We start from the raw sequence: 27,735 nt of genomic DNA, 5'->3' as shown, positions 1-27,735 counted from the left end.
TGCATCATATCACCTGTTCTAGGACCTTGGGATCACAACCATCAGCTGTATTTGGTATACGTTGAGTTTTGACGAGGTGGGTATCATCGGGATTCTGAGACATCGGGTTACACAATTGTCACTACCGCTAACAATATATAATGTATTCATGTAAAATGTGCTTAGCACATAAGTAAAACGATAGTAACGATAGATTCGGTTGCGAAGTTTTTAAAACTTTAACCATGTTAAGCTGCAGGTAGGGGTGCTTTTCGTAAAACTTAAATTGTGGTTTTTCTGTATTTCTCATTTAATGTCAAATTTCTTTCAAAAAATTTCAAAATTTTCAAAAAACCCTATTCATGGAATTCATTGTTAAAGTCCACAACAGCTTGAGCAAAAATTGATCAAAAATATCAAACAGTTTTAATTTCACAGCAATTTAGCTAAGCCACTGCCGTACTGTCTCAAATAGCCCCACTGTCTCAAATAGCCCCACTTTACGGTATGTATTTCGTTTCCCTAGCTCTAAAAATGGCGCGTTGGGAGCGCCGGAAGTCGGCAAGGTCACAGTCGGCGGCAGAAATTCGAAAAATCAAAATTTAAATTTTTGAAATCTGATTGTATTTTTGGATTTGGGAGGTCCATTTGCTCCCTATAGAAGCTAATATTGCTGCATATTCCCATTGAGGTGACAAGAATTAGCAAAATAGTGGTTCGGACGCTTTTCAAAAATAGTACCGGACGCTGTTCCTCTTGTGACGTCATAGCTCCGTGACCTGACCTGACCCGGTCAATTTTTTTGCACCACACGATAGCCAATGCTTGCCCCAACATGCATGGGAAGTTTCATCATGATCCATCAAACAATGTGGGTATCACCGGCAGAAAACCTAGGGATTCGGCGCACACGTTTGGTAACTGTCGGCCGGAGGCTGTACCTCTTATGACGTCATAACTCCGTGACCTGACATGACCCGATCAATTTTTTTCGGCAAAAGATGCGCAAAGGTTGCCCCAGAGGGTATTGAAAATTTCAGCCCGCTACGACAAGCCGTTTAGCGTGCACTTCGAAAAAACCTCAGGGGGGGAAGTTGATACAACCCCCCCCCCCCCCCTAGGCGTTCTAGCCCTCGCCGGACCTATTGGTTTTCTACATACGCGCCGGCCGAGGGGGGAGGCGGGTACGACCCCCCTCGCCGTTTCGCCCCTGGTGGAGCTAGCGCGTCGCGGAAAAAACGAGCGTGTGCGCCGTTACGAGACGCAGAGATTGGTACCCGATTTTAAGGTCCTAGGTCAACCGGTGACCTCTGAGGTCAGGTCAAGTGACCCAAGGTACGGTTCAGTTTTTGGTGAATAACTTCGCAAAAAACGGCCGCAGAGCCGCGATTTTGGCAGCATCGTGTTCGCCTCGCTCAGGCGCGTCGAATGATATACTTTTTGTTTGGGTCAGGTCAACTTGGGGTGTTGACCTCAGGTCAAGGTCAGGTCAGCACCCCCAGGTCACGAAGTTGGTCGAAAGAGGTCATGTCGCATATCATTCGATTCGGCAGGTCTTCCTGAGTCCATTGGTGGCTTTCCCGACTCGCTAGCTCAATTTGATCGGGAGAAATTGACGAAAAACGAATATGACCTTGATGACGTCATAAATGACGTCACGAAAGGTCAACATTGCAAAAGTGACGCATCTAACCTTGCAAGGAGTGCATCAAATCACGATTCTGTGTGCTTGAGATAGTTGGAGATCGTTCCCGGCGCCAGAATAGCAGTTTTCATTTTTCCCCATTGACTTACAATGGTGAGGTCACGAAAATGACCTGACCTCATATGACCTTTATGAAAAATCCGAGATATACAAGTTGTGAGACTCATAATGGATACTAGACCCTGCAAGTTTCATTTCCCTGTGACATCTCCTCTGGCAGTGAGGGCGTTGCGAAGTTGCGACATCTGAAGACCGTGCAGAGGTTCACTTATGACGTCATAGGTCAGTGACCTGACCTGACCCAAAAATGCGGTTGGTGTCAAAAGATGCGGCTTGGATCAATGGTCAGGTATGCCAAGTTTCAGCTCCCTATCGCCAGCGTGTTCGGAGCTATCGCGAAAAAACCCTATGGGGGGGCGGCACCCGCCCCCCCCCCCCTCGGCCGGCGAGGGCTAGGGTTAACGCAACTTTTGCCGATCGATAGAGAATGAACCAGGAATTCACATGGATCCTAAAAATATGCATTTTCAAAAATCATAGGCGGATACAGATCATTGAGATTGGGGGTACACAAAAAGTATAGTAAACAAAGGTTTTGTTGGTACTGTTTCTAAAAAGGGTGGTAATGGTCTTGTTATGTTACAATTTTCTTATGAGAGAACGACTACAATTGTATTGGTCATGCATAGGCGGTGTCAGGGCACCTATGTTGGGAGGTAAAACATAACCCCCCCTTTTTGGACGCCTGGATCCGCCTATTATAGCAAAAACGTGTCAAAAGAGGATGCACAATAACTTTGTATATGTTATCACATGATACCTTTCATTCACTGTTCGTAAAACTGGTGCATACAGTTATAATACATCAGCATCGTGATATTCGCCCAAATGACTCGCTTCACGAATAGGACCCCCCAATTCCCAGTGCTCTGGAACCGCCCCTGGTAAAGTTATGAACTTGAAATTTTCAGGGAATGTGCCCAATTTAGTTTTAGGAAAAGTCAGAAAATTTCGGCATTGTAGCTTCAGCGGTTTCGGAGATATTCCCGAAAAACCTGAGGGGTGGATGAAAACACCCCCCCCCTGCCACTAATAGGGTTAAAACTTTCCAGTATTTTACCGTCATATATCGGTAAACCTCTAATTCTTTTTAGTAATTCTATCTTCAAAAGTTATCAAATGTAACAGGGATTTCCTGAACTAAACGTAACTCTTCCGCGCATTTCACAGTGTCGTTGGTTCCATTTCCTTCCATTCAAGCGTGTAAGTTATTTCCAACGTACAATTTCATTGTCTTTTTCTCACATCATTGTGTGGCTGTTTTACTGAGTTCGCCTTATCTTTTCGACATCGTCAGTTCGAACCCATTCCCAGCGACCTTGATGGTCGCATTAAAATTCCCCGCTGAAGTTCAATCATGAGATATTGCACGAGGTTCAAATTTCGGCTGACCTACCGAAATCGCTGAAATCCATCTGGAAATAGCTGAGCTTGTTCGATCGCTGACCATTCCTGTCAGCAATGAGCCTAGCCAATCTGACGGACAAAATATTGACGGATGTCAGGCCAGCCGTTTGAGAGCCAGAGCTAGATTTGACTGAGTCTTAGCAGGAATCATCCGGACGCAAATATTGCCAATATGGGACAGGACGGCGCTCAGTATATATTTTGCATGTTGTTTGATTAGTTTGATCTTGTTCTTCTGAAGCAGAGCTTGTACACAGCTGTGTATTTTTATGGATGACAACGGATTACTGATAAACATATTTGTTATGTCATAATACGTTTCGAGTTTCCGCAGCGAGAAATCATAGTCGTGATCTGTTTTGCAATATGCTTGAAAGCATTTTCACTTTAGCAATGGTGGGTTAAAGGCAATATATTTACATACAATCAGCAAAACCAATATGTACAGTATGCAAGATCAATCATTGTTTTGTAGTAACCGAACACTTGTGCCCAAATACTTAGTGCAAGGTCACCTTTGACATAATTAATGCACTAATAGCCGCAGCAATAAAGAAGACCAAAGTCACCACCTCTACGTCACATATGAATTACAATCGTTACTTGAGACCCACCGCATATTTCTTTCGATATTATGGACCTTGTTTCCCATTAGCCTTCTGTGTCTGGCATTTGGTGTGTTTACTCTGGTTAATCAATACAACATTAGCGTGCTAGTAGACATTACCCGATGTGGTCGTTATAATGTTAATGACATGTTATGCACTGGTATTCATGCTAGTTCACATACTACCAAAGGCGTGCATGCATTCACTGGGACCCTCTGTTTGTCTTTATTCCTTTTTTGGTACCGGCTGAATTGCGTACATAACCTCCTTGCCCGGGACTGAGTGGTACTGGTTATTGTTTGCTTTGTTCTAATCATATATTTAGTTCCTCACGGCGTAGGTTTTTACATTTTATTTATGATGACATGCTAAATTTATATGTTAAGATAATCATATGATGCTGTTGGATGATTTGCTGGTTCCCCGAATGCTCGCCATACGACCTTCGGTCATCAACCGATTGAAATTGATTAAAATCATTCAACATGAAATGCAATTTTTTTTCGCATAGCCATGCCTACTCGTATATATTTCGTAGTCGTGGTTTTAAGGTGCTACAGTGTCCCAATTTCAGCTCGTAGTGTTTTTATCTCGCGTCCTTCGAGGCGAGCTGACATTGCTACTGTAATTTTATGTCGCTATATTGCCTGAGCCTCTGTAACACTGGGGGACCACAATATTCCTAAATCCCAGTAGTTAGCTGAGTTGTATCAACCGCTTTAATTGCTGTAGTTCTGAGCCGTGTTTAATGCATGCTGAGCTGGGCTGAACTGCGCTGGACTTCTCGAGATCTGCTACGCTTCAATGTCGTCTGATTGAGTTGAGATAGAACAAAGTCGCCGCCCAGAGAACACATTAACATTTCAATGCGGCAGACTGTCATCCTATCTTGCACTTAGGAAGCGTTTCTTTTTTTTGAGGCTTTCAAAATTACCCTCTCTCTCTCGCTCTCTCTCTCTCTATCCCTCCCTCCCTCTCTCTCTCTCTCTCCCTCTCTCCCTCTCTCCCTCCCTCCCTCTCCCTCTGCAATGCTGCTCCCCGTACCCCCTCTCGGTTCGTTACACTCCGCGGTGCGCCCGTACCGGTGCCATTAGTAGCTCTCCGACATGCCAGCTCCTCACCCGTAAATCGTCACTTGATCGGCTGTTTATTTGGGAGCCGGGCCGCCGCCCGTCGCCCCAGCTAGGACGGGAGAGAGGGGCGGGGGATAACAAGGCGACTCCGACGGCACGTGCTACCGCCACTCTACCTACCCGGCGGCGGCCAGGTGCGGCTTGTCATGGGGAGGGGGAGAGGGGAAGGGACTGAGGGCCGTGAATGTTTGTTGCTTGTGTTGGATGCAGAGCTTGTTGGGATGAATGCTGGTGTATCAGGAGGGGATTTTTTGTGCAGATTTTTGGGTCAAGAATGTTTTGAGATTGTCGGAAAGGTCTTCCTTGAAGACTGGAAAATGGGGAAAAGTAGGATATATTAAATGACACTTACCAGCTTTAGAGGTCTTCACTCTTCAGGCTTCATCTGGGACTGCCGGTAGACTGATTTGTCGACATCAGTAATTGAAATTACATAAATCAGCAGCAGCCGGCACTAAAAGATCGTTTCGTCTGCCACTTGGTCATTACACCTGTTTAAATAAACACCTCGCATTCCAGCGCAGATCAAAGCAGCACCAAACTGCTTCAGTCAGAGGAACCAGGTGGAGCATCTCTTCCGATTGATAATGGTCGAAAGTAGAGGCATTCATCGCCCAATCTTCCGCTAGGCCAGAACGCTTTCCTGTAGTTATTAGGCATATATCGAATGGTATGTCCCTAAAACCGCCGCGGGCGGTCACGTGCTCTCCCGGTCGCAGGGGCGGTGTCAGGTGTTTTCAGTGGGCGGTCTGGCAGCAGACGGCAAATCCCCTGCGCAGTGGCGGCGCAAGGTACTTTGTCAAATCCGGACCTGCCTCTGATGAACACAGAAAGGCAATGCTGGATAATACCATAACACATCACACAAATTGATGGACTGTTTTCTGATCGAAATGTTATGTTACCCATGGGGTTCATACGTTCTGGCTCTGTTTCTTTAATCCCGGGTCAATAAGATGAAGTTGCGGATGTTTCGGCTAACGTTGCGTAGCAGACTAATTTGATTTCCCCCAGAACGACCTTGACGTTTAGAATAGGACATCCAGCCGGGTTTTTCAGCTCCGGCGGGCCCGGATTACATTACTGCATGTGACAGAGCTCTGTATTGGACCCTGATGAAATTTGTAGAAAACGATATCAGACCGCTGTGATTCAAGGTTTGTGATAGGGATCCAACGAGTTCCGGTTCCGATTAAATTTCAGATTCAATCAACGGATTGTGTCTCATTTTCTGCACCGAAACAGATTAGGCTCTTACCCATATCCACCATATCCTGAACTATTAACCACGAAACTTAGAGCTGACTTCTGCGAACCAACGCAGAACGCTCAATTATAGCTCCACATGTAACATTCCGTGTTTGTTTATCAGCTTTTCCCTTGTCAAACCGTATCATATTCACAGAAAATGATTGTCCGGATGCGGCGTATAACGTTTTCAATGTCTTAAGCAATTGAGGGATACGTAATTTATTTGAATATCCGTACCCGCGCCTTTGAAGTCTGCACGATGCCTTATTAGCTGCAGCAGCGCCGGAAGTCGTTATATTTAACGCCAATGTGCTTCTAAGTAGAGGTGGCAAAATGTGGACCCGAGGACCCGGTCCAAAGAACCAGTCTGGACCCATATGGGTCCAGACCGGTTCCTGGAAATTTTATGACGGGTCCAACCGGGTCCTACCATAAACTATACATCTTGCACACTACACATCATTGCAAAATATAATGTGAATGAAGTGAATGTTTCTTTGCACACAGTAGCTCATGAGTATTGCCAGTGGAAATAGGCTGTTTTACATGATGCAACTAATGATTCCTACAAGTAGTTTGCACTAATTAACTTTTGGGGAACGGGTCCAACTGGTTCCGATTTCAACTAAGACCGGGTCCGACTGGTTCCAGAAATGTCCAGCCGGGTCTGGTTCGAGTCTGGTTCCCAAAATTTTCATCTTTTGCCACCTCTACTTCTAAGTGAGTGATGGTGAGCGGTATGGGACCGCTACTGGTGAAATTGGCCATTTCTCACCGCAGTTTTAGTTTATTTGGTGCCCAATAAAGTATAAACTGTAGGCGATTCAATGAAGTAAAATGCGCATTTTATTGGTGGTTATTTTGTTGTTATTTTTGTGATGATTAATATAGAAAAAAAAACAGGAAATTCGAACACGATTTTTCGCGTTGGCCATTGGTAGCCCTCCTTAGGTACTTTATTGCTTACGCGATGATCCGCTGACGAATGAATCGATCACTTTAGCTAGTCTCGCCACTAGGTGGCATTAATGTCAAACGCCTGAAGATATACTGCACCGCCAGACACGGGTAGTTCAAATCGTTCCACTAGGTGGCAGCAGCGTTATGTGCCTGAAGCTATGCTGCACCGCCAGACATGGGTAGTTCTGATCTCGCCACTAGGTGGCAGTGGTGTCAAGCGCCTGTGAATATGCTGTACCGCCGGACACGGGTAGTTCAAATCTTTCCACTAGGTGGCAGCAGCGTCAAGCTCCTGCCGATATGCTGTTACCAGACATGGATAGTACAAAGCTTGCCGGTAGGCGGCAGCAGCGTCGTGCGCCTGAAGATATGCCGTGCCGCCAGACACGGGTAGTTCAATGCACCGCCAGACATGGGTAGTTCCGATCTCGCCACTAGGTGGCAGCAGCGTCAGGTGCCTGTGGATACGCTGCACCGCCAGACATCGAATAGTTCAAATCTTGCCGGTAGGTGGCAGTAGCTTCCAACGCCTGTGCAATGTGCATATGCTGTGCCGCCGGACATGGGTAGTTAAAATCGTTCCACTAGGTGGCAGCAGCGTCAGGCGCCTGTGGGTATGCTGTGCCGCCAGACACAGTTAGTTCCCATCTCGCCGCTAGGTGGCAGCAGCGTCAGGCGCCTGTGGCTATGCTGTGCCGCCAGACACAGTTCCCATCTCGCCGCTAGGTGGCAGCAGCGTTAGGCGCCTGAAGCTATGCTGTGCCGCCAGGCGCGGAGCTACGGCGGATGCTCAAGCCGCGCGGAAAGGTGGCGTTTAAAGGGAACCCGTTTAGGTATTCTGTAACAAGTAACTGCATCAGAGACATTCTAGTGCATTCGTGTGCCTTTCGTTGTTACAACACCTTGATCAAAATGCAATGGGTTCAAGTTACGTGAACTACGGGAACATGCAATGCTTATAACGCAATCACAAGATTCCCGTGCTTGTATCATGCGCCGAACGATTTGTTGCATCAATTGCTGTGGCAACAACTCAATTTCAATCGCCCTCGAATTTGGATGAATGTTTTAATTTTGGTGGACGCCAGCTATCATCCTCTATGAATCTTGTATGCCTAATATCTCCAGACCCCAAACAGAAGATCTAATAGTAGCGTTCATGATAATGATTTCAATTACGGAAAATCGGAATACCGATACCAAACCAAATACCAACCAAAACCACGGGAAAATACCGAAACCAAACCAACTTGGGAAACTGAGGGAAATACCAACTTTTTACCGATTTATTAGCCTCTTATGCATTAGTGAGGGCTTATGATACCAACAAAATACCAAACACATTACGATTGAAATACCAAATACCAAGTTGGTATCGGCTTGGTATCGGCATACCAAAAAGTTGGTATCCGATTGACATCTCTAATTCATGACAAAAACTAGCACTAGATGGCATGTTTTGCGCTATAACTGTGCGTTTTGATAGATATATTTGATGGGGCATTAGTTTGGGTGTTGGAACATGATTTTTATTTGTCTTATTTTGTCGGAGTTGGATATTTGTTTGAACGGCATGTTATGCTAGTGCTGGTTGCGGGTTGTTAGAGTCTTTCTCATGGTTTGCCTTTATCGAACTCAAACCCACCCTACCCTACCCTACCCATACCCTACCTTAATAATAACCTACACATACAGGGTGTCCGAAAATTGATTGCACACTCTTTTAGTACATTTGACAAGGAAACAAAACGAGCATGTTTCATGGTTTATTTGCCGATATACCCTCCACCCAGTCGCACACACTCCCTCATACGGTCGGGCATGCCGCACATTAGGTTATCCAGTGTTTCCGCACTGATGCTGAGCCACGCTCGCTGGAGGTTCCTGATTAGCGCCTTCTCGGTGGTAGCCGGCTCCATCATGTCGAGCTCGCTTTGCACGATAGCCCACACGTTCTCGATGGGCGACAGGTCAGGGCTGTTGCCCGGCCATACGCCCTTCTCCCAAGACCCTGGGAGGTTGTCCCGGCACCACTGTTGAGTGCTGGTGGCGTGATGAGCCGGAGCGCCGTCTTGCTGGAAGATCGCCTCGGACATCTTCAGGAGCAGCTCGACCTGTGTTGGCGGCCCCGTCTTCCTCTTCCGCTTCATCGCCGACGCTGCCGACTTCTTCAGGACCTCCTCCACGTAGTACTGGGCCGTCACGGTCTGGCCGCGGGGGACGAAGTGGAGCTCCGACAGGCCCTGATGACTCATCATGGCCCAGACCATGACTTTCAGCGGCTGCTTCACCGTGTCGATGGCAGGCACTTCAGCGCTGCTGTGCGCCCAGACGCGCTCGTTCTGGCGATTCGGCGGGTGCATGAGCTCGAACACCGACTCATCGCTGAACAAGACACGCCGCCAGTCCTGGATGGTCCAGTTCTTCCGCTCCCGGGCAAATGCCAGCCCTTTCCGCTTCTGGGCTTCGGTCAGTTTTGGCTGGCGGCGCAGTTTTAGCGGCTTGAGACCCAAGCACTTGGTCATGTAGTTGTGAACAGTGGTCTTCGACACCGGGTGACCCTTCTCAGTCAGCTTTTTGGTCAGTTTCCGCGTCGATTGGCGTAGTTTCAGCACGGTCTTGGCGAGTACGATTTTGGCCACTCTGCTCAGCACAGTCTTTCTCCCACGACCCTTGCGATTCTCCAGTGATGCACCGCTGCGGTCGAGAGCCAGCCAGTAATGAAAGGTCCGGCGAGATACGCCCACTTGTCGGGCAACATCGCCTACCGTCATCCCGGCTTGAACCATCCCAACCGCGCGGTGGCGCGTCGTCAAAGTGTGCTCCCTCACCATTCCCGATATGGGGCCCGCGCGCGAAGACTGCCTCTCGGAAAATGACCTGTGGCCGCTCACTGCGGCTCGGGTCAGGTCACCTGCTGGGTCACGCGATCAACTAACACGCTGGGGTGCCCGAGGGCGGGGTCGCGACCCTCCCTAACCGGTTTGGCGGGAGCATGTGCGAGATACGGGCATATCGACAGTGTGCAATCAATTTCCGGACACCCTGTAGTTACCCTTCTTATACTTGATTAAAGTAACGTACCAAATTTGAGCGCAATCGGCACAGCCGTTCTTGAGATATAAAACTGGCCCACTGCACGTGCGCACGCGCTAACTGAGACTCCAGATGACTTGTGCCAGCCACCTTTCCAAATTGTCCCCAACAGTGAACAAAATTTGAGCGAAATCGGCCCAGCCGTTCTTGAGATGTATAAGTGGACCCCTCACATGCGCACGTGCAATCGATCCACCCTACCTGTCAGAAATGACCATGCATCGCCAGGTTAATGCCCCCTCCACCTACAGTCCAAGTTTCAGCGCAATCGGCACAGTAGCTGCTGAGTTATTCCTAGTATAAAAATGTACTGTTTACTGGTAAGCGCTTATTTGAAGTGTTTGGAATTCCCCTTGGCGGGCGGTGCATTGCAGCCCATGCTTTGATAGCTATTGTCATAAGTTGTATGACCTGCCGGCCATAAGCCATCGATCGGATTTTGTCGAAAAATACCTGTAACGTTTACAAAACACGGTCGTATGTTTGAGTTATTTTTACAAAAGTTTATTGACATTTCGATAATATTTTGGGTGGATATTGGTCAGAAAAGAATGCTCTTTCCGAATATGTAGGTTTCATAGCGATTGGTCAGCGTTTTCAATACGTTTTGATGTTGTAAAGGACACCGCGCTCCGCGTGAATCAAATTTTCAAATTAATTTTTCATTATTAAAGAAATGGTACGGATCATCACTTTTTATTTGCTTTCCTATCATTACACGTACATTTGCCTGCAAAATGGCACCACACCGATTTCATTCCGTCAAGCCGTTTTACAGCGGCATCGATTTTTCCGTCACAATGCACGAAATCGGTCATTTTTTCACAACCGCGGGTGCTGTCTTGCATGTGACGCGTGCTATACTACAAAACCATATCAATACGCTAGTTCCATCTCTCTTCTATCCATTGGTGGCAACGCCATCTCGCTACGGCCACCCGTCGCAGAGTTATAAGCTCGGGAAAGAAGCGCTGCAGGCCCGATTTTCGCCCGATTGCGATTTTCGTCGGCCCGTGTTAACCCTATGAGAGCACCCTTTTGCACGTGCCGACGGCGCACCCCTGGCCCGATCACCCCCAAATTTTAATACAAAGGCCCCCCACGCCCACAGATTCGGCATACCAAATTTCACGTCGCCACGCGGCGCCTTTCAGGCGCAATAAGACACATAAGACATGACATCGCAGGCATGGACGCACGGACATGTTATAATTCATAATATAGAGGTAGTTCCGATCTCGCCACTAGGTGGCAGCAGCGTCAGGTGCCTGTGGATACGCTGCACCGCCAGACATCGAATAGTTCAAATCTTGCCGGTAGGTGGCAGTAGCTTCCAACGCCTGTGCAATGTGCATATGCTGTGCCGCCGGACATGGGTAGTTAAAATCGTTCCACTAGGTGGCAGCAGCGTCAGGCGCCTGTGGGTATGCTGTGCCGCCAGACACAGTTAGTTCCCATCTCGCCGCTAGGTGGCAGCAGCGTCAGGCGCCTGTGGCTATGCTGTGCCGCCAGACACAGTTCCCATCTCGCCGCTAGGTGGCAGCAGCGTTAGGCGCCTGAAGCTATGCTGTGCCGCCAGGCGCGGAGCTACGGCGGATGCTCAAGCCGCGCGGAAAGGTGGCGTTTAAAGGTAGTGTGCCACCTTTGAAAGATTTCCCATTTTATTTTTCCTAGGATAAGAAGCTTCTGTTTTTACCTAATATCGCAAAAAAAATCAAAAATGGGCCTGGAATAGTGCCTTTTTCGCCTAAAAGTTTATCGGTTTTTAGATATGTATAACAACTGTAGTGGGCTCACCTGCAAACAGGCGTCGGGCAACAATCGCGAATGCGGCGCACTTGTGACAATAAGCAAAGGTCATTATAGTGTTACGACCATACGACGTACGGGAATGAGTTATCAGCTGTCTAATCGTAGACAACACAATGTCGAGCCTTAAACTGTAAGCCCGTATTGGTATTGTTTCTTTTATTTGGCTGTCGAGCATTATTTATGGTTTGAAATATGATTTTATGTAAAATAATTGATATGAAAAAGCCGTCTTATAAGTTATGACCCCATTTCACCACACGCAAGTGGCAGATATGACAATGATCAGCTGACGCATTTTTCTTGGCCGAAGTCAGAGCGCGCAGCCCGACGCACCACCACCGCACCACAAAGTATGAGCATAAGCCGCGCCCAAAGCCAGGGCCCCGGTAACGTGAGGTAGCCGAGTCGGGGCAGCGTGCGCTGACCCAAGCCGGGGCCGCAGCTTTGGGCGCGGTCTACCGCATCCCCGCGGGCAGCCCCGGGCTATCACATGACACCGGGAGGACGCGCGGCTCCGGCTTGGGTCAGCGCACGCTGCCCTGACTCGGCTACCTCACGTTACCGGGGCCCTGGCTTTGGGCGTGGTCTACCGCACCACCTAACAGGCGTGTTCGAAACCGCAGGAGCTGATGATGAACGGGTTTATCGAAACTTGATTGGATGAGCATATCGGTAATAGCGATTTCAGTGTGTGCATTTATTGTTCATAGTGGTGTGAAATGTGGTTGGGGTACGACCGACAACCCGTCGGGGCGAATTTTGCACTGGGGTACTCAAAATTTGAAGAATTTAAGACGTTTCCATGAGTTTTGAAGGTATGGATAAGTTCTAAAAATCCGGTTCTCCTTATCTGGGCCATTAACTCCATACGGTCCAAGAAAGCTGGCACACTACCTTTAACCCGCGCCCTGGTGGGGTCTGTTTATAACGCGACCTGGTGGGGGGGGGGGCTATTTTTTGCCCCCCCTCGTATCTCCGAAACTACTGGACGGATCTGCAAAATTCAAACGGCGTTCGAAAGGCCTGTCAAATTTGTCGAAAGAAACCAAATTTCATTGACCTCGGGGTCACCGATGACGTCACAGGTCAGGTCAAAGATGAAATGTTTCACCGTTCACGGGGCTTCTAGGGAATGCGCTATAACACCGAGGAAAACGCATTTTGTCGAGAATCAGCGGTAGGGCGTCAGTTGCCTAGTAGATATGTTGCTATTAGAGGTCACTGGCAATACCAGGTCAGGTCACAGGTCAGGTCACCAAGGGTCACAGGTCAGGTCACATGAGCCCAACTTTACTAAGGTTGTGTGATGCATGTTTTATGGCCAATTTTTCATTTCCAACTCAATGGTGTTGGTTATAAGACTATCAGGTACGGCTTGGGTCAGTTTCTGGTGAAGTTCAGGTCAAGGTCAGGTCAAGGTCAGGCCAAAAAAGGTCAAATTTTAAAGTTGATAGTTTTGCATAAAATGGGTATTGATTCGATGCAGCTCGTCACGGGGAGTCTAATGGTGGTCTTTGTTTTGCGCTACGGGGTCTAGAATTGCTAAAAATTGAGTTTGAAAATTTGACGTCATCAATTTTGAACAGTTTTTTCGCTATAACTTCGCCAAAAAAAGAGGTATCAATCTCAAATTTGGTATGTGGATGGACGGCGGTAAGGACTATCACATATATTCCGGTTTTTGCGAAATTCAAAAAACTTTTTGGATTTTTCGATTATTATATCCAAAAAATCTATTTTTTGATTTTTGGGGGTCAAAATCCAAAAATGTCAAAAATCCGAGATAGCAGTTTTGTAGCCCTGTCCAATCTACAGCTTTTATGTCTTTATCATTTTTCTGTATTTGCAAAGCTATAGGCCTGACAGCTCTTCCCGCGAAACCTTTTTTTGGGTCGAAAACGGCAGAACATGACGTCACTCTGACGTCATTTCCGGCCAACCTATCATAGCCTTTGGAAAAATTTTTGGTCACAATGTGTAAAATTGATGTCCGGGAGGGTACTGAAAGTTTGGTGACGATCGGCGCAGCGGTTCTGGAGATATATCGAAAAGTCTGGAGGGGGGGCAAAAAATAGCCCCCCCACCAGGGCGCGGGTTAAAGGGAACCCGTTTAGTTATTCTGTAACAAGTAACTGCATCAGAGACATTCTAGTGCATTCGTGTGCCTTTCGTTGTTACAACACCTTGATCAAAATGCAATGGGTTCAAGTTACGTGAACTACGGGAACATGCAATGCTTATAACGCAATCACAAGATTCCCGTACTTGTATCATGCGCCGAACGATTTGTTGCATCAATTGCTGTGGCAACAACTCAATTTCAATCGCCCTCGAATTTGGATGAATGTTTTAATTTTGGTGGACGCCAGCTATCATCCTCTATGAATCTTGTATGCCTAATATCTCCAGACCCCAAACAGAAGATCTAATAGTAGCGTTCATGATAATGATTTCAATTACGGAAAATCGGAATACCGATACCAAACCAAATACCAACCAAAACCACGGGAAAATACCGAAACCAAACCAACTTGGGAAACTGAGGGAAATACCAACTTTTTACCGATTTATTAGCCTCTTATGCATTAGTGAGGGCTTATGATACCAACAAAATACCAAACACATTACGATTGAAATACCAAATACCAAGTTGGTATCGGCTTGGTATCGGCATACCAAAAAGTTGGTATCCGATTGACATCTCTAATTCATGACAAAAATAACTTTGCATTCGAAGCGCATAGAAACTGCAACAACCTGATCAACTATCTTACAGCTTACAAGCTCGCCTCGCTGCCAGCCTTAGCTAATATCCACGTTTTTCTCCTTTCCGCAGACTCTCGGAGGTACCGGTTCAACATCATTGCCGGGGCTGACTATGAGAGGGGCGACGCCCGCGCCATACTGGCCGTGGAGGTCATCATTACACGGAGCTCTCTCAACTGTAGCGCGTTGACCGATCAGGTAAGTCCGGGGTGGAGAGTGGGGTAGGAAACTGGGGAGGTACAGCTACAGTTGATCACAGGGATAGGGCTATGGGTTGAGGTAGAACAGTGGGTAGAAATAAGAGTAGGTGGCGGGTTAGGGTGTGAGGAAGAAAACTAGAGAGACGTCGCAGTTGATCGTGGGGTTGGTAGTGAGGAAGGAAACTGGTGAGATATCAGGGAAAATGGAAGGGTAATGTGCGAGATAGAAATCGTTTTAATGTTCTGGGTATGGGTCTAGGAATAAACGTTTTAAAATTTCGGCTTACGGGACTTAAAAGAGTTTGTGACTTTCAAAGACTAGCTCATTTTTTGAAAGAAAATACAAACTGTAACTCCGCACACGATGTACAAAGTTGGCTGTCCGCTACGGGCCAACATGAACCCAAACATTCTCTCACGAAAGAATACGCTCGGATGATCACTTCTCGCGTAGCCCGCAGAACACTTGAAGCTAACACCGACCAGTAAACTCAAAAGGTCACACACAGATTTCATGCGTCACGCACACGCTTCTGACAACCATTACGCAACGTGATTAGAACGCCACTCAAGGGTTCCACTTTGATATCCTGAGAGTTGTGAGTCGGTCTTTTGAGCACGGGATTAATTCTGTTCTTTGTGTCGTGGTCACAATGGGTAATAAAACGTACCTGGATGATATCAGATGAGGATCAGAGCGCTCAAAGGACATTGCTACTCCTGGCACTGGTCTCTTATGGCTGGTTAGCTGGGAAGAATAGGCAGTCAAACGTGCAGGAGCTTGGTAAGATTGAATTAGAATGAGATGGGGACATGGTAGGCAGAAAAATGAGACATGCGCAAAATAAAGTATATGAACGGATAATTTCACGATCGAGTCAATAAAACGGACAAGAGAAATCGGATACACAGCATCTGACATTGATAAAGTCCCATTGTAAGCAACGGTATACCGTATATGACGCCATTGATAACCGGCTGAACGAAGTAAAATTTCGCAGCTCACAGACATCAAAGTTTGGGTTTATCACTACCTGCTGCACAAGATGATACACCTGCCCCAGTTTTGCCACTATGATTGATTGTCCTGTGACTCATTTCTGGTGGGATTTCGCGTTTCCTCAAGCATGCCTCCTGAAACAAACAATCCTGGCTTCCAGCCATAGGCCGCAGGCTCTGTCTCTGCACTGCCATGATCACTGGTCGTGCTGTCACCCTGCATCCCTCCCCTCCCCTCCCCTCCGCTCGCCTCCCCTCCCTGCCGCGGGGACCCCCTCCCTGCTCTGAGCCCAGCGCCGGCTCCGACCCCCTCTGCTATGGGCAGCCACGTGCTGGAGGCCGATCGATCGCCAGCTTCCGGCGGCTCGGAGACTCTCAGCTCCGAGCCGGCCTGGACGGAGCTCTTGGAGGAGCTCCTCCGACGGACGGCAGCCGCGTCAGAGGAGAGGGAGGGGGAGGGGAGGGAGGGGGAGCAGCAACTGGTGGTAGGGGAGAGGAGGGAGTGGGTGGGGAAACGGTCATTGAAAAGACACGGTGGTGGAAACGACAGGAATGGTGTGAGAGAGGGGAGGGAGAGGGAGGGGAGAGAGAGAGGGAGGGAGAGGGAGAGAGAGCGAGAGCGGGAGAGAGAGAGAGAAAGAGAGAGAAAGAGAGAGAGAAGAGAGAGAGAGAGAGAGAGAGAGAGAGAGAGAGAGAGAGAGAGAGAGAGAGAGAGAGAGAGAGAGAGAGAGAGAGAGAGAGAGAGAGACCGGGGAGAGTCGGAACATACGGGGGCGAGAAATGAGTTGAGGCCTCTGGTCCTGATATGTGGAATGGTCTGATTAGATGACCTTTCGTGAGACATGTCTAGTGGAGTTTGCGGCGAATTATGGGAAAGGTGGGCAGCAGTGAGACTCCTTTGGGCAGAACGAATGTGCTCCGGTGGGCATGAAAAGGATCACTGGGCCGAAATTGTGGGGACTGTGTGGGCTGTTTGTGGTGAATTTGTTACAGTGGATAGGTGATGACTGTGAGAATGTGAGAAGTTTTGAGACCAAATGGCTGGTCAGCATGAATAAGGGAAAAGAAAATGGCATGAACACATGACAGCAATACAATTACAGTATTCAGATGCAGGGATACACCAGTCATAAATCATCTGTTATGAATGACAAATGATAATGACATTTCGGTAATGTCTCTGACCACTGGATGTAATGAGCAAAACAGAGCATTTTAAGGGATACATTGACGATAATTGGTCCATTGTATGTCTGGCCGTTGGAGGAAAACGGGAAAAATTTAGGACCAATATGTGGTTTTATTTTAATGTGACTGACAACGTTAGTAGCGATTGAATGGTAATTGTACCAGATTTCAAAAGGAAACAAATAAAAACAACAACAACGGAGACAAACTCTTAGATCAATACATCTCGTTTTTCTTTTATCCTCTTACGTCATTACATCTTATTCCAGTCAATTAGGCAGGTCCTTCTTTTTCATCCAGCTTTGGTCCGAACGATCTTTTTTGGCACGGACCATAGCTGGATGTCAGCCCTTCTGAGGATGGCTAGTCGGTAGAGATTCACGAGTTTTTGCTCGGATTTGTTCGGTAACAGAAATGGTCGTCGATTAGGGCTACCCATGTAGAAACATGTTAAACTGACATGGAATGGGGCGGGCACAGGTACCGATAATGTGACGGTTGACGCGAAAATAGTTCGCATGGCTGAAGAATTCCCAGTCCAACAATATAGTATGACATCGCTCAGGCTTCAAAGGCATCCTCTCTAGGTAGTCAGTCATTGCATATGTACATTAATGAAGTGATAGCGTTTAGTTTTCCAGCAAGGCATTGGTGGCCGAAGTAGGTTCCTTGGAATTCTTACAATGCTAATGACTTGAGTTTGGCGTTGAATGTAGTGCTTCACGATGACAATTGCTCTTAACGAAATGCAAGAAGGCGATAACAACCATATGTATACATTCATCATAGGCGAAAACATAGGGTAAAGGCAAACGACACACAACACCTTTCATGCACAATTGTTTCAAAAATCAATCTCATGACTCTCGTAACCAGTATGCTCTCGATTCTAAGACAAGTGATCTAGCCCACGCATCACGTTCATTCTCGAAACTACTGCTTCAGAGGCCAGATAAATCCCAGTCAGTAATCTTTTCACTGGAATGTGAGATGTGCTGCCTGCGATTTGAATATGATCGTCGATTGGATGGAGGGATTACGTTGGCTCTGATCGGAAGCTATGACGAAATATCACGTGCGTTGAAGGGTGCGGATCTTGGAAGGCGTATCATTGAATTTCGATTTTCCATGCTGTGTGGTATTCACTGTGCAGTGTCACTTCATATGCATATGTTATGTTCATATAAATCTGTGTTTTGGGCCCAAATAGGCTATCTTTACCTACGCGTTTTTGTTTGTTTTTGCATTTTTTCACTTACCTACATATATAGGTACAGTCCACAGCAGAAGTAATGTGTGGTTTCAGTCATGGGTATGTTCTGCTTCTGAAGCCTAGGAACGATTAGCCAGACTGCAACGAGACTTTAAATGTAGCTTACATGTATCTTCACCCTTGCAGCTACAAATTTATCTATTGACGTCTTCTTTTCAATCAGTCCGCATTTAAAAATCGTCGGTCAAAGCCATCCGTTGAGATTGGTAAAACCACACATTACTTTAGCAGTGGGCTGTGCCATGTATTCTATATTTATGCATGAACTTTGAGCAGTACATGCTATATATTATATTTTGCTATATTGATCAGTAATTGTGCGATAAAATTAAAGCGAGGAAATGTGTGATAAAAACAAAACGCAAATGTTACCATAAAATCATAAGCGTTTAACTGTTGTCAGACTAGCCCACCGTTGACTCTAATGTCTCTGTGTACCTCCAGGAGCTGTGCTGGGGCCCCTGGGAGTTCCTCTCCGGTCTCCAGTGGTTCGAGGACCCCCTGCAGGGCCCGGCGGCAGGTGACCCGCTCAGGGTCGACTTCAGGTCACCGGCTCACGTGCTCTGTGGCGCCCCCGAGTACCGGTTCACTGCCGAGAGGGCTAAAGACGGTGAGTTGGAGCGTGAGTTTCGGAGGGCTTGTGAGTGTTCAGTGTGTCGTAAGCTTGTCGTGATAATGTAGTTTGTCGTGAGTGTTGAAGCTGTTTTGATTTTTTTTTTTTGCCGTGCTCTCTTGTGATTCAACATTTGGTATCAGTGGTCTATTGTGAGATTGTCAGTGGCGCTTTGAATTTGATGGCATCGTGCTTAGAGGTTAGGTGGCTCAGCTCTCCGGGACGCCAGTTTGGTGTACAACCTAGATTGTGTCGGTGAATCTGGAAATATTTGAGGTATCACTGCTTGCATTCACCAAGTCTTAGGATGGTTTGTTGCAAACATTAACTATTAAATTAGCTGAAACAGATTGTTTCACCAATGGGTACTTGTAATGGCTTGCAACATTAAATGTAACTACATGTTACTGATTTAAATAATATATTACGTAACCAGCTGATTCACCGATATGTACTTGTAAATGACACGGCTCCCAAATTTCGTGTAATTACATGCTACTGATTTTAATCTGTTGTTTAACCCGCGCCCCACTGGGGGGGGGCTATTTATAGCCCCCCCTCCCGTTTTTCTGTAATAACTTCCAAACCGCTTGACGTATCGACGCCAAACTTTCAGTACCTTCGGCTGCATCAATTTGACACCTTGTGTCAAAATTTTAACTTCGTAGCTACCATAGGTCGGCCGGAAATGACGTCAGAGTGACGTCATGTTCGGCCGATTTCGACGCAAAACATTGAACCACGGCAATCGCTCCCAAGAGCTCAGTTTTTAAGCTAGATCCAATTTCTTTGCATGAGAGGACTCGGAATAGACTGCGCTATCAAACTGCTATCTCGGATTTTCGAAATTTTGAAAATTTCGAAAATTTGATATAATGAAATCCAAAATTTATATTTTTACATTTTTTTTCAAAAAGTTTTTGACTTTTCGAAAAAACCGGAATATATGTGATAGAACGCATTATTATGACTAACTCTAGCAAGTTTTAGCTAAATATCTTCAAAAATGGCCAAGTTTTACGCATTATTGCAAAAAAATTCACAATTATTAATTTTCAAATCAATTTTTCAGCACGTATTTGACATCGTACGCCAATATAAATAGCACCATCGTGTTCCTGAGCTCAAACTGCATCAAATAGACAACTCTTTTGTTAAAAAATTTTAACTTCAAAATTTGACCTTTTTTGACCTGAAAGTGACCTGACCTAAGCTAAATTCGACTCAAAATGACCTCGAATGACACAGACGACATCACATTCGAAATCTCTGGCCTAAATGGACCACAAAACATGTGTCACGTGACCGACGCATGATATAATATTTTCGTGACCTGTGATGACCTGACCTTGACCTGAAAATCAAAGTACAAGTTTGGTACCCTCGGGGTATCTAGAGCATCTGTTCACGAGTGTGTGATCCAAAACTGAGCCTGATCTGACTTGTAAGACGGCGACCAGAGCCCAAAACGTGAACAAGCAAAATGCTAATAATTTTTACTTTGACCTGACCTGTGACGTCATCGGTGACCTCGAGGTCAATGAAATTAGGTTTCGCTCGACAGTTTTTCCGGGGCTATCAGACGCCGTTTGAATTTTGACGATCGGCCCAGTAGTTTCGGAGTTAGGAGGGGGGGGGGGGCTATGAATAGCCCCCCCCCCCCCCCCCCCAGTAGGGCGTGTTATACGCAGACCCCAGTGGGGCGCGGGTTAATCTTAATCTGTTTTAATCTGTTGTTTAATCTGTAACCAGCACTAAGGCCGCAAATTGATCATCCCATCTACCAATGCGTAGGCCGTATTCAATTTATGACGTCACATCCACTGGTTACATAAGCTGAACATCTGAAATGGTTTCACAGAAGCTGAGTTGAACGTGAGCTCGTTTCGTTGCCACCTTTATTGAGAAATATTGACATGAGCTTGGCAACCGCCAGTAGTCCATTCCACATGCATAGTGCAATGAATGCTGCACTCTTGTGAACTCGCGACTTGAATAAAACGTGGAAGTGATATTTATTCCATACTAAAACGTTGAGTATCCATGACAGGTTGGATGATGATGTAAATAATAAACCAAATTATTACAAATGCACTCAAATATATTCAAAAAGACACACATGAATGCACGTCTGAATGCATTTGTTTGCATTTGTAATAATTTGGTTTATTATTTACATCATCATCTATACTAAAACGTTTTTCAGAAATAACTTTGTGAAGTTGTTTATAGCCAGGCAACTTGCAATGCTGTTCAATGAAGCTCCAGATGTCGAAGGTAGATACAGTGACATTCTGTTACATTGCTTACTATGAACACTAATAAGGAATCCGCGATCCTTACTGCTCAACTATGGATGTATGTAAGAAAAGTCCGACATTTCCTCGTGGCTGAGGCTAAGTTACATCAATTAGGATCTCTGATATCTGGTGCTCTGCGATCTATTTTCTGACTGTAATCATCGGATTCAAACCAACGAGATTATCCGTCCAAGTCACGCTTCTAAGTGAAACCCGCGTAGAGAGGATCAGTTAGCAGTAAGGTCACGTTTACCCGGTAGGATCTCACGGTAAAGTAACTCCAAAGTCTGCAGGGTGAGATGCTATACTTGGTCATGCTGTAACTGTTGGACAGAGCCTTTATATGGCCTTGGGACAGACGCATATTTGACCGGAAAACCCCTTAGGTTTTACAAAGCTCGTGGGAAGTAGGTTCGAGGATATCTAACTGGGGATTTGTTTTTACTTTACATATTATTGGAGAGTCTATCACTGAAATATGTGCATATTTTAGGCGCAAAGAAGTTTCGCGATAAGTTTTTGTCTTCGTATGTGAATTGTGACTACCGACAACCCAGCTATGGTTAGTAATTGCTGAATATATCGCCGGATAACTGAACAAGTGTTGTGACGTAATTCAGAATGCTAAACCTCTTCCCATTGAGCACGACGTAGGTCTACTGTTCAAGGCAACCTCATTCATGTGAATGTTCCATTGGTAATCCGGTGGTCCTGGACCAGAACAACTCAATAAATTGCCTAACTTGTTTTAAATTCGTTAATAACGTGTTCACTTCTTGTGTGATCTAAAGGCCATGTGTTAACTTCATGTGCCACAAGTTGCGCAATTTCGCTGCGACACTCTAGGCAAGTGTATGAGTTGTTCCAGGATTTTCAACATCACTTAGTAGCTAACTAACTACGGTTGGTTACTAACTAATGGCTACCTTCTCTCTATTCTTCTCTATATCCGCCTCATCTCTCTCTCTCTCTGTCTCTCTCTGTCTCTCTCTCTCTCTCTCTCTCTCTCTCTCTCTCTCTCTCTCTCTCTCTCTCTCTCTCTCTCTCTCTCTCTCTCTCTCTCTCTCTCTCTCTCTCTCTCTATCCCCCTTCCTCTCTAGTTATTTATTTTCTGTTCTTTTTCCTGTTATTTTTCTGCATCATCCATCACGTCTCCTCTCCCCTGTGTGCCCGTCCATGTGTGTGTCATCCCCATCGAACGCCAAATGGTCATCACCAAATCAATTATTGTTCGGGGTCCGTGGGCAGAGAGTGTGCCGGGGGACGGGCGTATCTATCGGGTAGAAAGAAGGGATACACGTCCCAGAGGAGGTGGCAGAGTGGGAAGGGGAGGGAGGAAGGAGAGAGAGAAAGAAAGAGAGGGAGATAGGGAGAGAGAGGGAGGGAGTGAGAAAGATAGAGAGAGAGAGAGAGGATGGGAGGGAAAGAGAAAGAGATAGAGAGGATGGGAGAGAGAGAGAGAGAGAGAGAGAGAGAGAGAGAGAGAGAGAGAGAGAGAGAGAGAGAGAGAGAGAGAGAGAGAGCTGGGAGAGGAGAGAGAATTGCTGCTCTAGGATGGATTGATCGAGCTGAAGCTGTGGCATTTAACAAATGTGCGACATTTTTTCTAAAAAAGATACAGCATTTCCGAGTTCCGACCAATTTCCATGCCGAACTATGCTAAAAAAAACTTTTTCGGGCCATGACAGCGATGACATTTTGCAAGTCACCTTTTTATAAATCTCGAACTTTGTGTGAGAAGCCGACCCTCGTGCCGGTGCCGACACGTCAGAATTCAATCTAAAACTGTCACCGGAAAGTCATCGATCAAAACTTTATTCATTCATTGGACAGCTGGTCCGTCTATGGACGGGTCATCTGCAGAAGAGTTCAGAAATAGTACTTCCGGCGACCATTCGAAGTGTCTGCCGCAGTTGTTTGACTAAGGCTCTTTGACTAAAGCTTTTGATTTTTCATTGCGAGCGCCATAGTAGAATTATGCGCAAATAAATGTATAGTAATGAGCTGCGTTAAACGTGAGGCCTTAATGACTGTGTATTATCTGAAAGCGGTGGCTACCTTACTAATAGATTCATAAGAGCTTTCTCAGATGGTGATAAAACAACTTCGCCATTTGTTTCATATAAGCACCACATAGTATCTGAGAAATCTCTTAGCTGTAGGTGATGTATCGATAATTCAAGGAAAAAGGAAAATATTGGATACTGGTCTGGCACAAAGGACAAACAATGCTTTCTGCATTCCAACATTCAAATACCTAGCCTTTAAAATAAAAGAATTTCTCACAAATGAAGAACCGACGATGGATAGCGTTTTGTATCGTGTTGGGAAAAGTTGATGGTAGCGGTAGAATTGACGTTTTACCGCTTTAATCCAATACGCTAGATATTGAATGCGTAAACCAAAATAGAACCCCATTCGCCAAATGTGGAACCTGATTACTGTGGTGTGAAAAAACAACCTTTGAGGCTGCTAAATTGTAGGTGCAAACAACAGAGGGTATTTGACCGAATTTAGGTATCTGATGTCTGGCCAAATTAGAGCAAATCAGTAGTATTTCTGTCATCCTGTTTTTCGTTGTTTGTGACGCTGCGGGGAGCATTCATTCTGGCCAGGGTTCATATTGTCCAGGGTATGATATGCCCAGTGCCGAAGTGGCCAGTGCCTTGAATGGGCCAGAGTTCATATTGTCCCGGGATTGCATGGTCCAAATGTGGCCAACTGGCTGCAGATAGGGTAAATTCAAAGAGGCCAGGGTTCAAATTGTCCAGAAGAGGCCAAGGGGTTGAAATGTCCCGTGGTTGAAGTGTCCAGGGGATGTGCCGCCCCTAAGTGCGGAAATGATCGTTGTGGCCAGTGATTGAAATGTCCCGGCCAGATCAGCCGCCGTATAGACCAGTGGTGGAATTGTTCAGTGCTTATTTTGTCCCGGAGCCGATGTGCCCAGTGAACGCACGGTCCCGAGTCCATTTTGTAGGCATTGGCGGTAATGCTCTGAGTGGGCGGCGCCATATCCAATCAGGAAGGATGAAACAGCGACAGCGATGAATCCCGACCAATCAGCGCCCACCACCTGTCAAGGGGCGGAGCTTCGCATCCTGGCCAATCAGTGCCAAGGAGCGGAGCATCGAAAGCGTTCTGCGGTGACGGCGGGAAGTTTGAGCTATTGGTCTCAGATGAGCGGGGTCGTCTCCTCAGCTCTGAGGGCGGTAAACACACTCGCCAACCGGAGTCCGGCACGAGCACGAGGGATGGAGCATTTAAAGGGACACTCCCACCTTAACATTAGTTTTGAGTTGAGATAGCCAAATTGGTGGCCATGGCCTGCAAATACCTACCGGTTTGGGCACTCACAACATCGACAAATGCTTTAATTCGGAGATATGGAATTTTAAACTTGCAGTTTTCGGATTCTAAGGGGCTAGTGCATTGGTATACCCCCTTAGAATTTGTGACGTCAGCGGAGATCTAACGATTTTTAAATCTTTTACTAAAACGTTTGGTAGCACGCGGTGGTATATGCTGCTTTGCGCGCAACAAATGCCGCACTTTCAAATAAAGTCGCTAGGAACAGCAGATATCCCAAAAAGTAAACAAAAGTAAAAGTCTAATATCTTGAAAACCGGTGAATATTTTTCAATGAAACTTGGTAGATATTCGTTTTCGCTCTTTCTGAACCGAGCGACATCACTTTCGTGCCAATTAATTAACTTTTTTGAAGGTGGGAGGGTCCCTTTAACCCGGCGGCCGGCCTCCGCGCCACCCGCCGGCTGCTGGGGGGGGGGGGGGGGCATACAGTTGTCCCACATTTACTTCTGCGATGATATCGTCGCAACGTGCAGAGATAGAGAAGCGGAACTTTGCACACATAGTGGAGAGGCGGGAGAATTGGAACTTATCCCGCGCCGGGCCGGTGCTCCGAGACTTCCGCGCCAGGCCGGGGGGGGGGGGCTGAACACTCCCCCTTCTAACTCGGCTCGTGGGCCACGTAGAGACACGCAATAAGCGGCATTCGAAAGAACGGCCAAAATCAGGACGAAAACACTTCAATCATTTTTTAGGTCAGGTCAAAGATCAGATCACCAGAGGTCACCAAAGGTAAAATGTTGGCTATTTCAACATTTTGGAAACTGCCAATGGCTAACTCGGGAAGCAATAGCGACAGCGAAGCAAAGCAACAAGGGAAGCAAAGCAAGGGAAGCAAAGCAACAGCGCCGCCGAAAAGCGCATTCGATAGCTCTTTAAACGCTCCTTTGCTAATATGTCCTCAGATTTGACCTCAGGTGAACGGTTTAGCCTCCAAAGTGCAAAAACTAAAAAATTAAAAAATAGCCGTTTTACGAAAAGTGTTTTTCGGCAATAACTTTGGACTCTAAAGAGCCACGCCATTTTTTGCCAGTATCGTGTTCCTCTCGTCGAGACGCGTCGAATGAGCTATAATTTGACCTTGAAAGGTCAACTTGAAATTTTGACCTCAGGTCAAGGTCATGACCTGACCGGAAAAAGGCATGTTGCATATCAGTAGACCCGCAACGTCGAGCCAAACACATGGAGAACCCTGGGACGAGAGATGTGGGAGGCGGCCGGTGTCGGCCCCCCTATCGACCCAGTATCGCAGGCGAGCGTCCCCCCGTGGGAAGTGAAGAGCGGGGTCACCATCAGCCTGGACGTGGGACCACTACCACTGAATGCGACTTCCACACAGAAGAGAGACGCGGCGACCTGTCACCTAGGTAGTCTGCCACAGTGCGCGACTTGGGTTTGGTCCGACGGCTCGGTGGAGGGAGGCATCACAAACGGCGGCGCTGGCGTTTTCATCGAGGACCCGGACGGCCAGCAGCACCTACTCACGGTGCCGGCGGGGAACGTCTGCTCCAGCTACCGTGCTGAAATGGTAGCCCTCAGAGAAGCGCTGAAGTTCCTGCTGGACCGACAAACCCTCCCTTCTGAGCTGATCGTGATATGCACGGACTCCCAGTCAGCTCTGGCGGCACTCCGGGGTGGCCCCTCTACCCAAACAACGCTCATAGGAGGAGAAATTTGGGCGGCGCTTCAACAGCTGTCGGCCCGCGGCAGGCGTACCTACCTACAGTGGGTACCTTCCCACTGCGGCCTGCCCGGGAACGACAGAGCGGACGAGCTGGCGAAGCAAGCTTCAGCACTGGACCAAGAGGAAGTCCCCGTCGACGCCATGACGGTGTACCGCGCGGTGGCAAGGACGGCGCGGGACCAGTGGGTCAGCGACTGGCCGCGCGGATGGTACCGCAGCCTCATGGGAGCGAAGCTGCCGGGACCAGTCAGACACCTGGATCGAGCAGAGGCGGTGGATGTGCACCAGTTGCGAGCGGGGCACTGGTCAGGCTCCGCCCAGTACCTCCACCGAATCGGCCGGAACCCATCGCGACACTGCCCGCAGTGCGAAGACGTGGACTGCCAGGGTGCCCGCTGCCCCCTGTGCAGAGAGACGGCGGATACTCCGTACCACGTCCTGGTCGAGTGCCCGGCCCTGATGGGCGCCAGGCTGCGACTCACCGGGACAATCAGACCCAACAGGGAAGAGGTGCGGAGCGACGGAGTTGTCGCGGCCCTGGCGGCCGCGTTCAGGACCCTGCAGAGCCGTCAGGCTACAGTCGACTGAGGTCGACCTGGAGGGAACAAACAACAACAACAACAAAGCCAAACACATCTAAGGCATTTTCATCGCTCTAGCATGCCTCTATCAGAAGTTATCAGCGAAAAACTGTTAGATACTATTCGTGACATGAGATGACCTCAGGGACATAACGAGGGGTCACAGTTGCCATTTTCCGGTTCAGTGTGTCAATTTTACCTGCATATCGATGCTTGAGAGTGTCTAGAATGGCGTTCGTGCAAAACAGACGCTTTTCAATCTTATCCCATTGACTTAGGTATAATGGAGAGGCCGCAAAATTGACCTGACCTTAAGTCACCGATATCAAAATTCCGAGATATATATTTTATAGATACTGTTACTCTTATCAATCGCTGAAAGTTTCAAGGCAATTGTTCAGTCGGTGTAGCTATGACGAGCATTCCTATTTTTTTCTTAGGTGAGGTCACTTGGCGTGACCTGGTGACCTGACCTTGGGCGACCTGCGGCCGATTTCATAAAAGGGCGTAAAATGCGACTGACGCAGTTTTCCACCGATTCTGCTGCATTTTACGCCCAAGCGGTTTCATAAAGCGATTGCGGATATAACCATATGATGTTATTAACTACGATTTAACCCTCGCCCTGGCAGGGCATTTTTCATAACACGGCCTGGCAGGGGGGGGGGGTCGATGCGACCCCCCTCGCGATTGGCTCCTATGGCACCTAGAAACACCAAATTTGATAGGTAGGTGGGCCCCCTGGAGTTCTCGC

At 47.2% G+C, this 27,735-nt stretch overlaps 1 protein-coding gene across 1 annotated transcript in view; it reads left to right on the top strand.

Moving 5' to 3' along the window:
* The first annotated feature begins 11,571 nt into the window (after positions 1-11,571).
* The window catches only part of LOC122393500, a 117,503-nt gene continuing 101,339 nt past the window's right edge, over positions 11,572-27,735 (top strand). Inside the window, exons 1-3 of the mRNA XM_043389558.1 lie at positions 11,572-11,575; positions 14,848-14,975; positions 18,882-19,047. Coding sequence (XP_043245493.1) covers positions 11,572-11,575; positions 14,848-14,975; positions 18,882-19,047 — 298 coding nt within the window. The remainder of the gene's footprint in view (positions 11,576-14,847; positions 14,976-18,881; positions 19,048-27,735) is intronic.

This window comes from Amphibalanus amphitrite, unplaced genomic scaffold (genome assembly GCF_019059575.1).
Source record: "Amphibalanus amphitrite isolate SeventyFive unplaced genomic scaffold, NRLGWU_Aamphi_draft 000538F_arrow, whole genome shotgun sequence".
NCBI lineage: Eukaryota > Metazoa > Arthropoda > Thecostraca > Balanomorpha > Balanidae > Amphibalanus > Amphibalanus amphitrite.
Note: the sequence above shows the minus strand (reverse complement) of the source record. Positions and strands in the feature narration are given on the sequence as shown.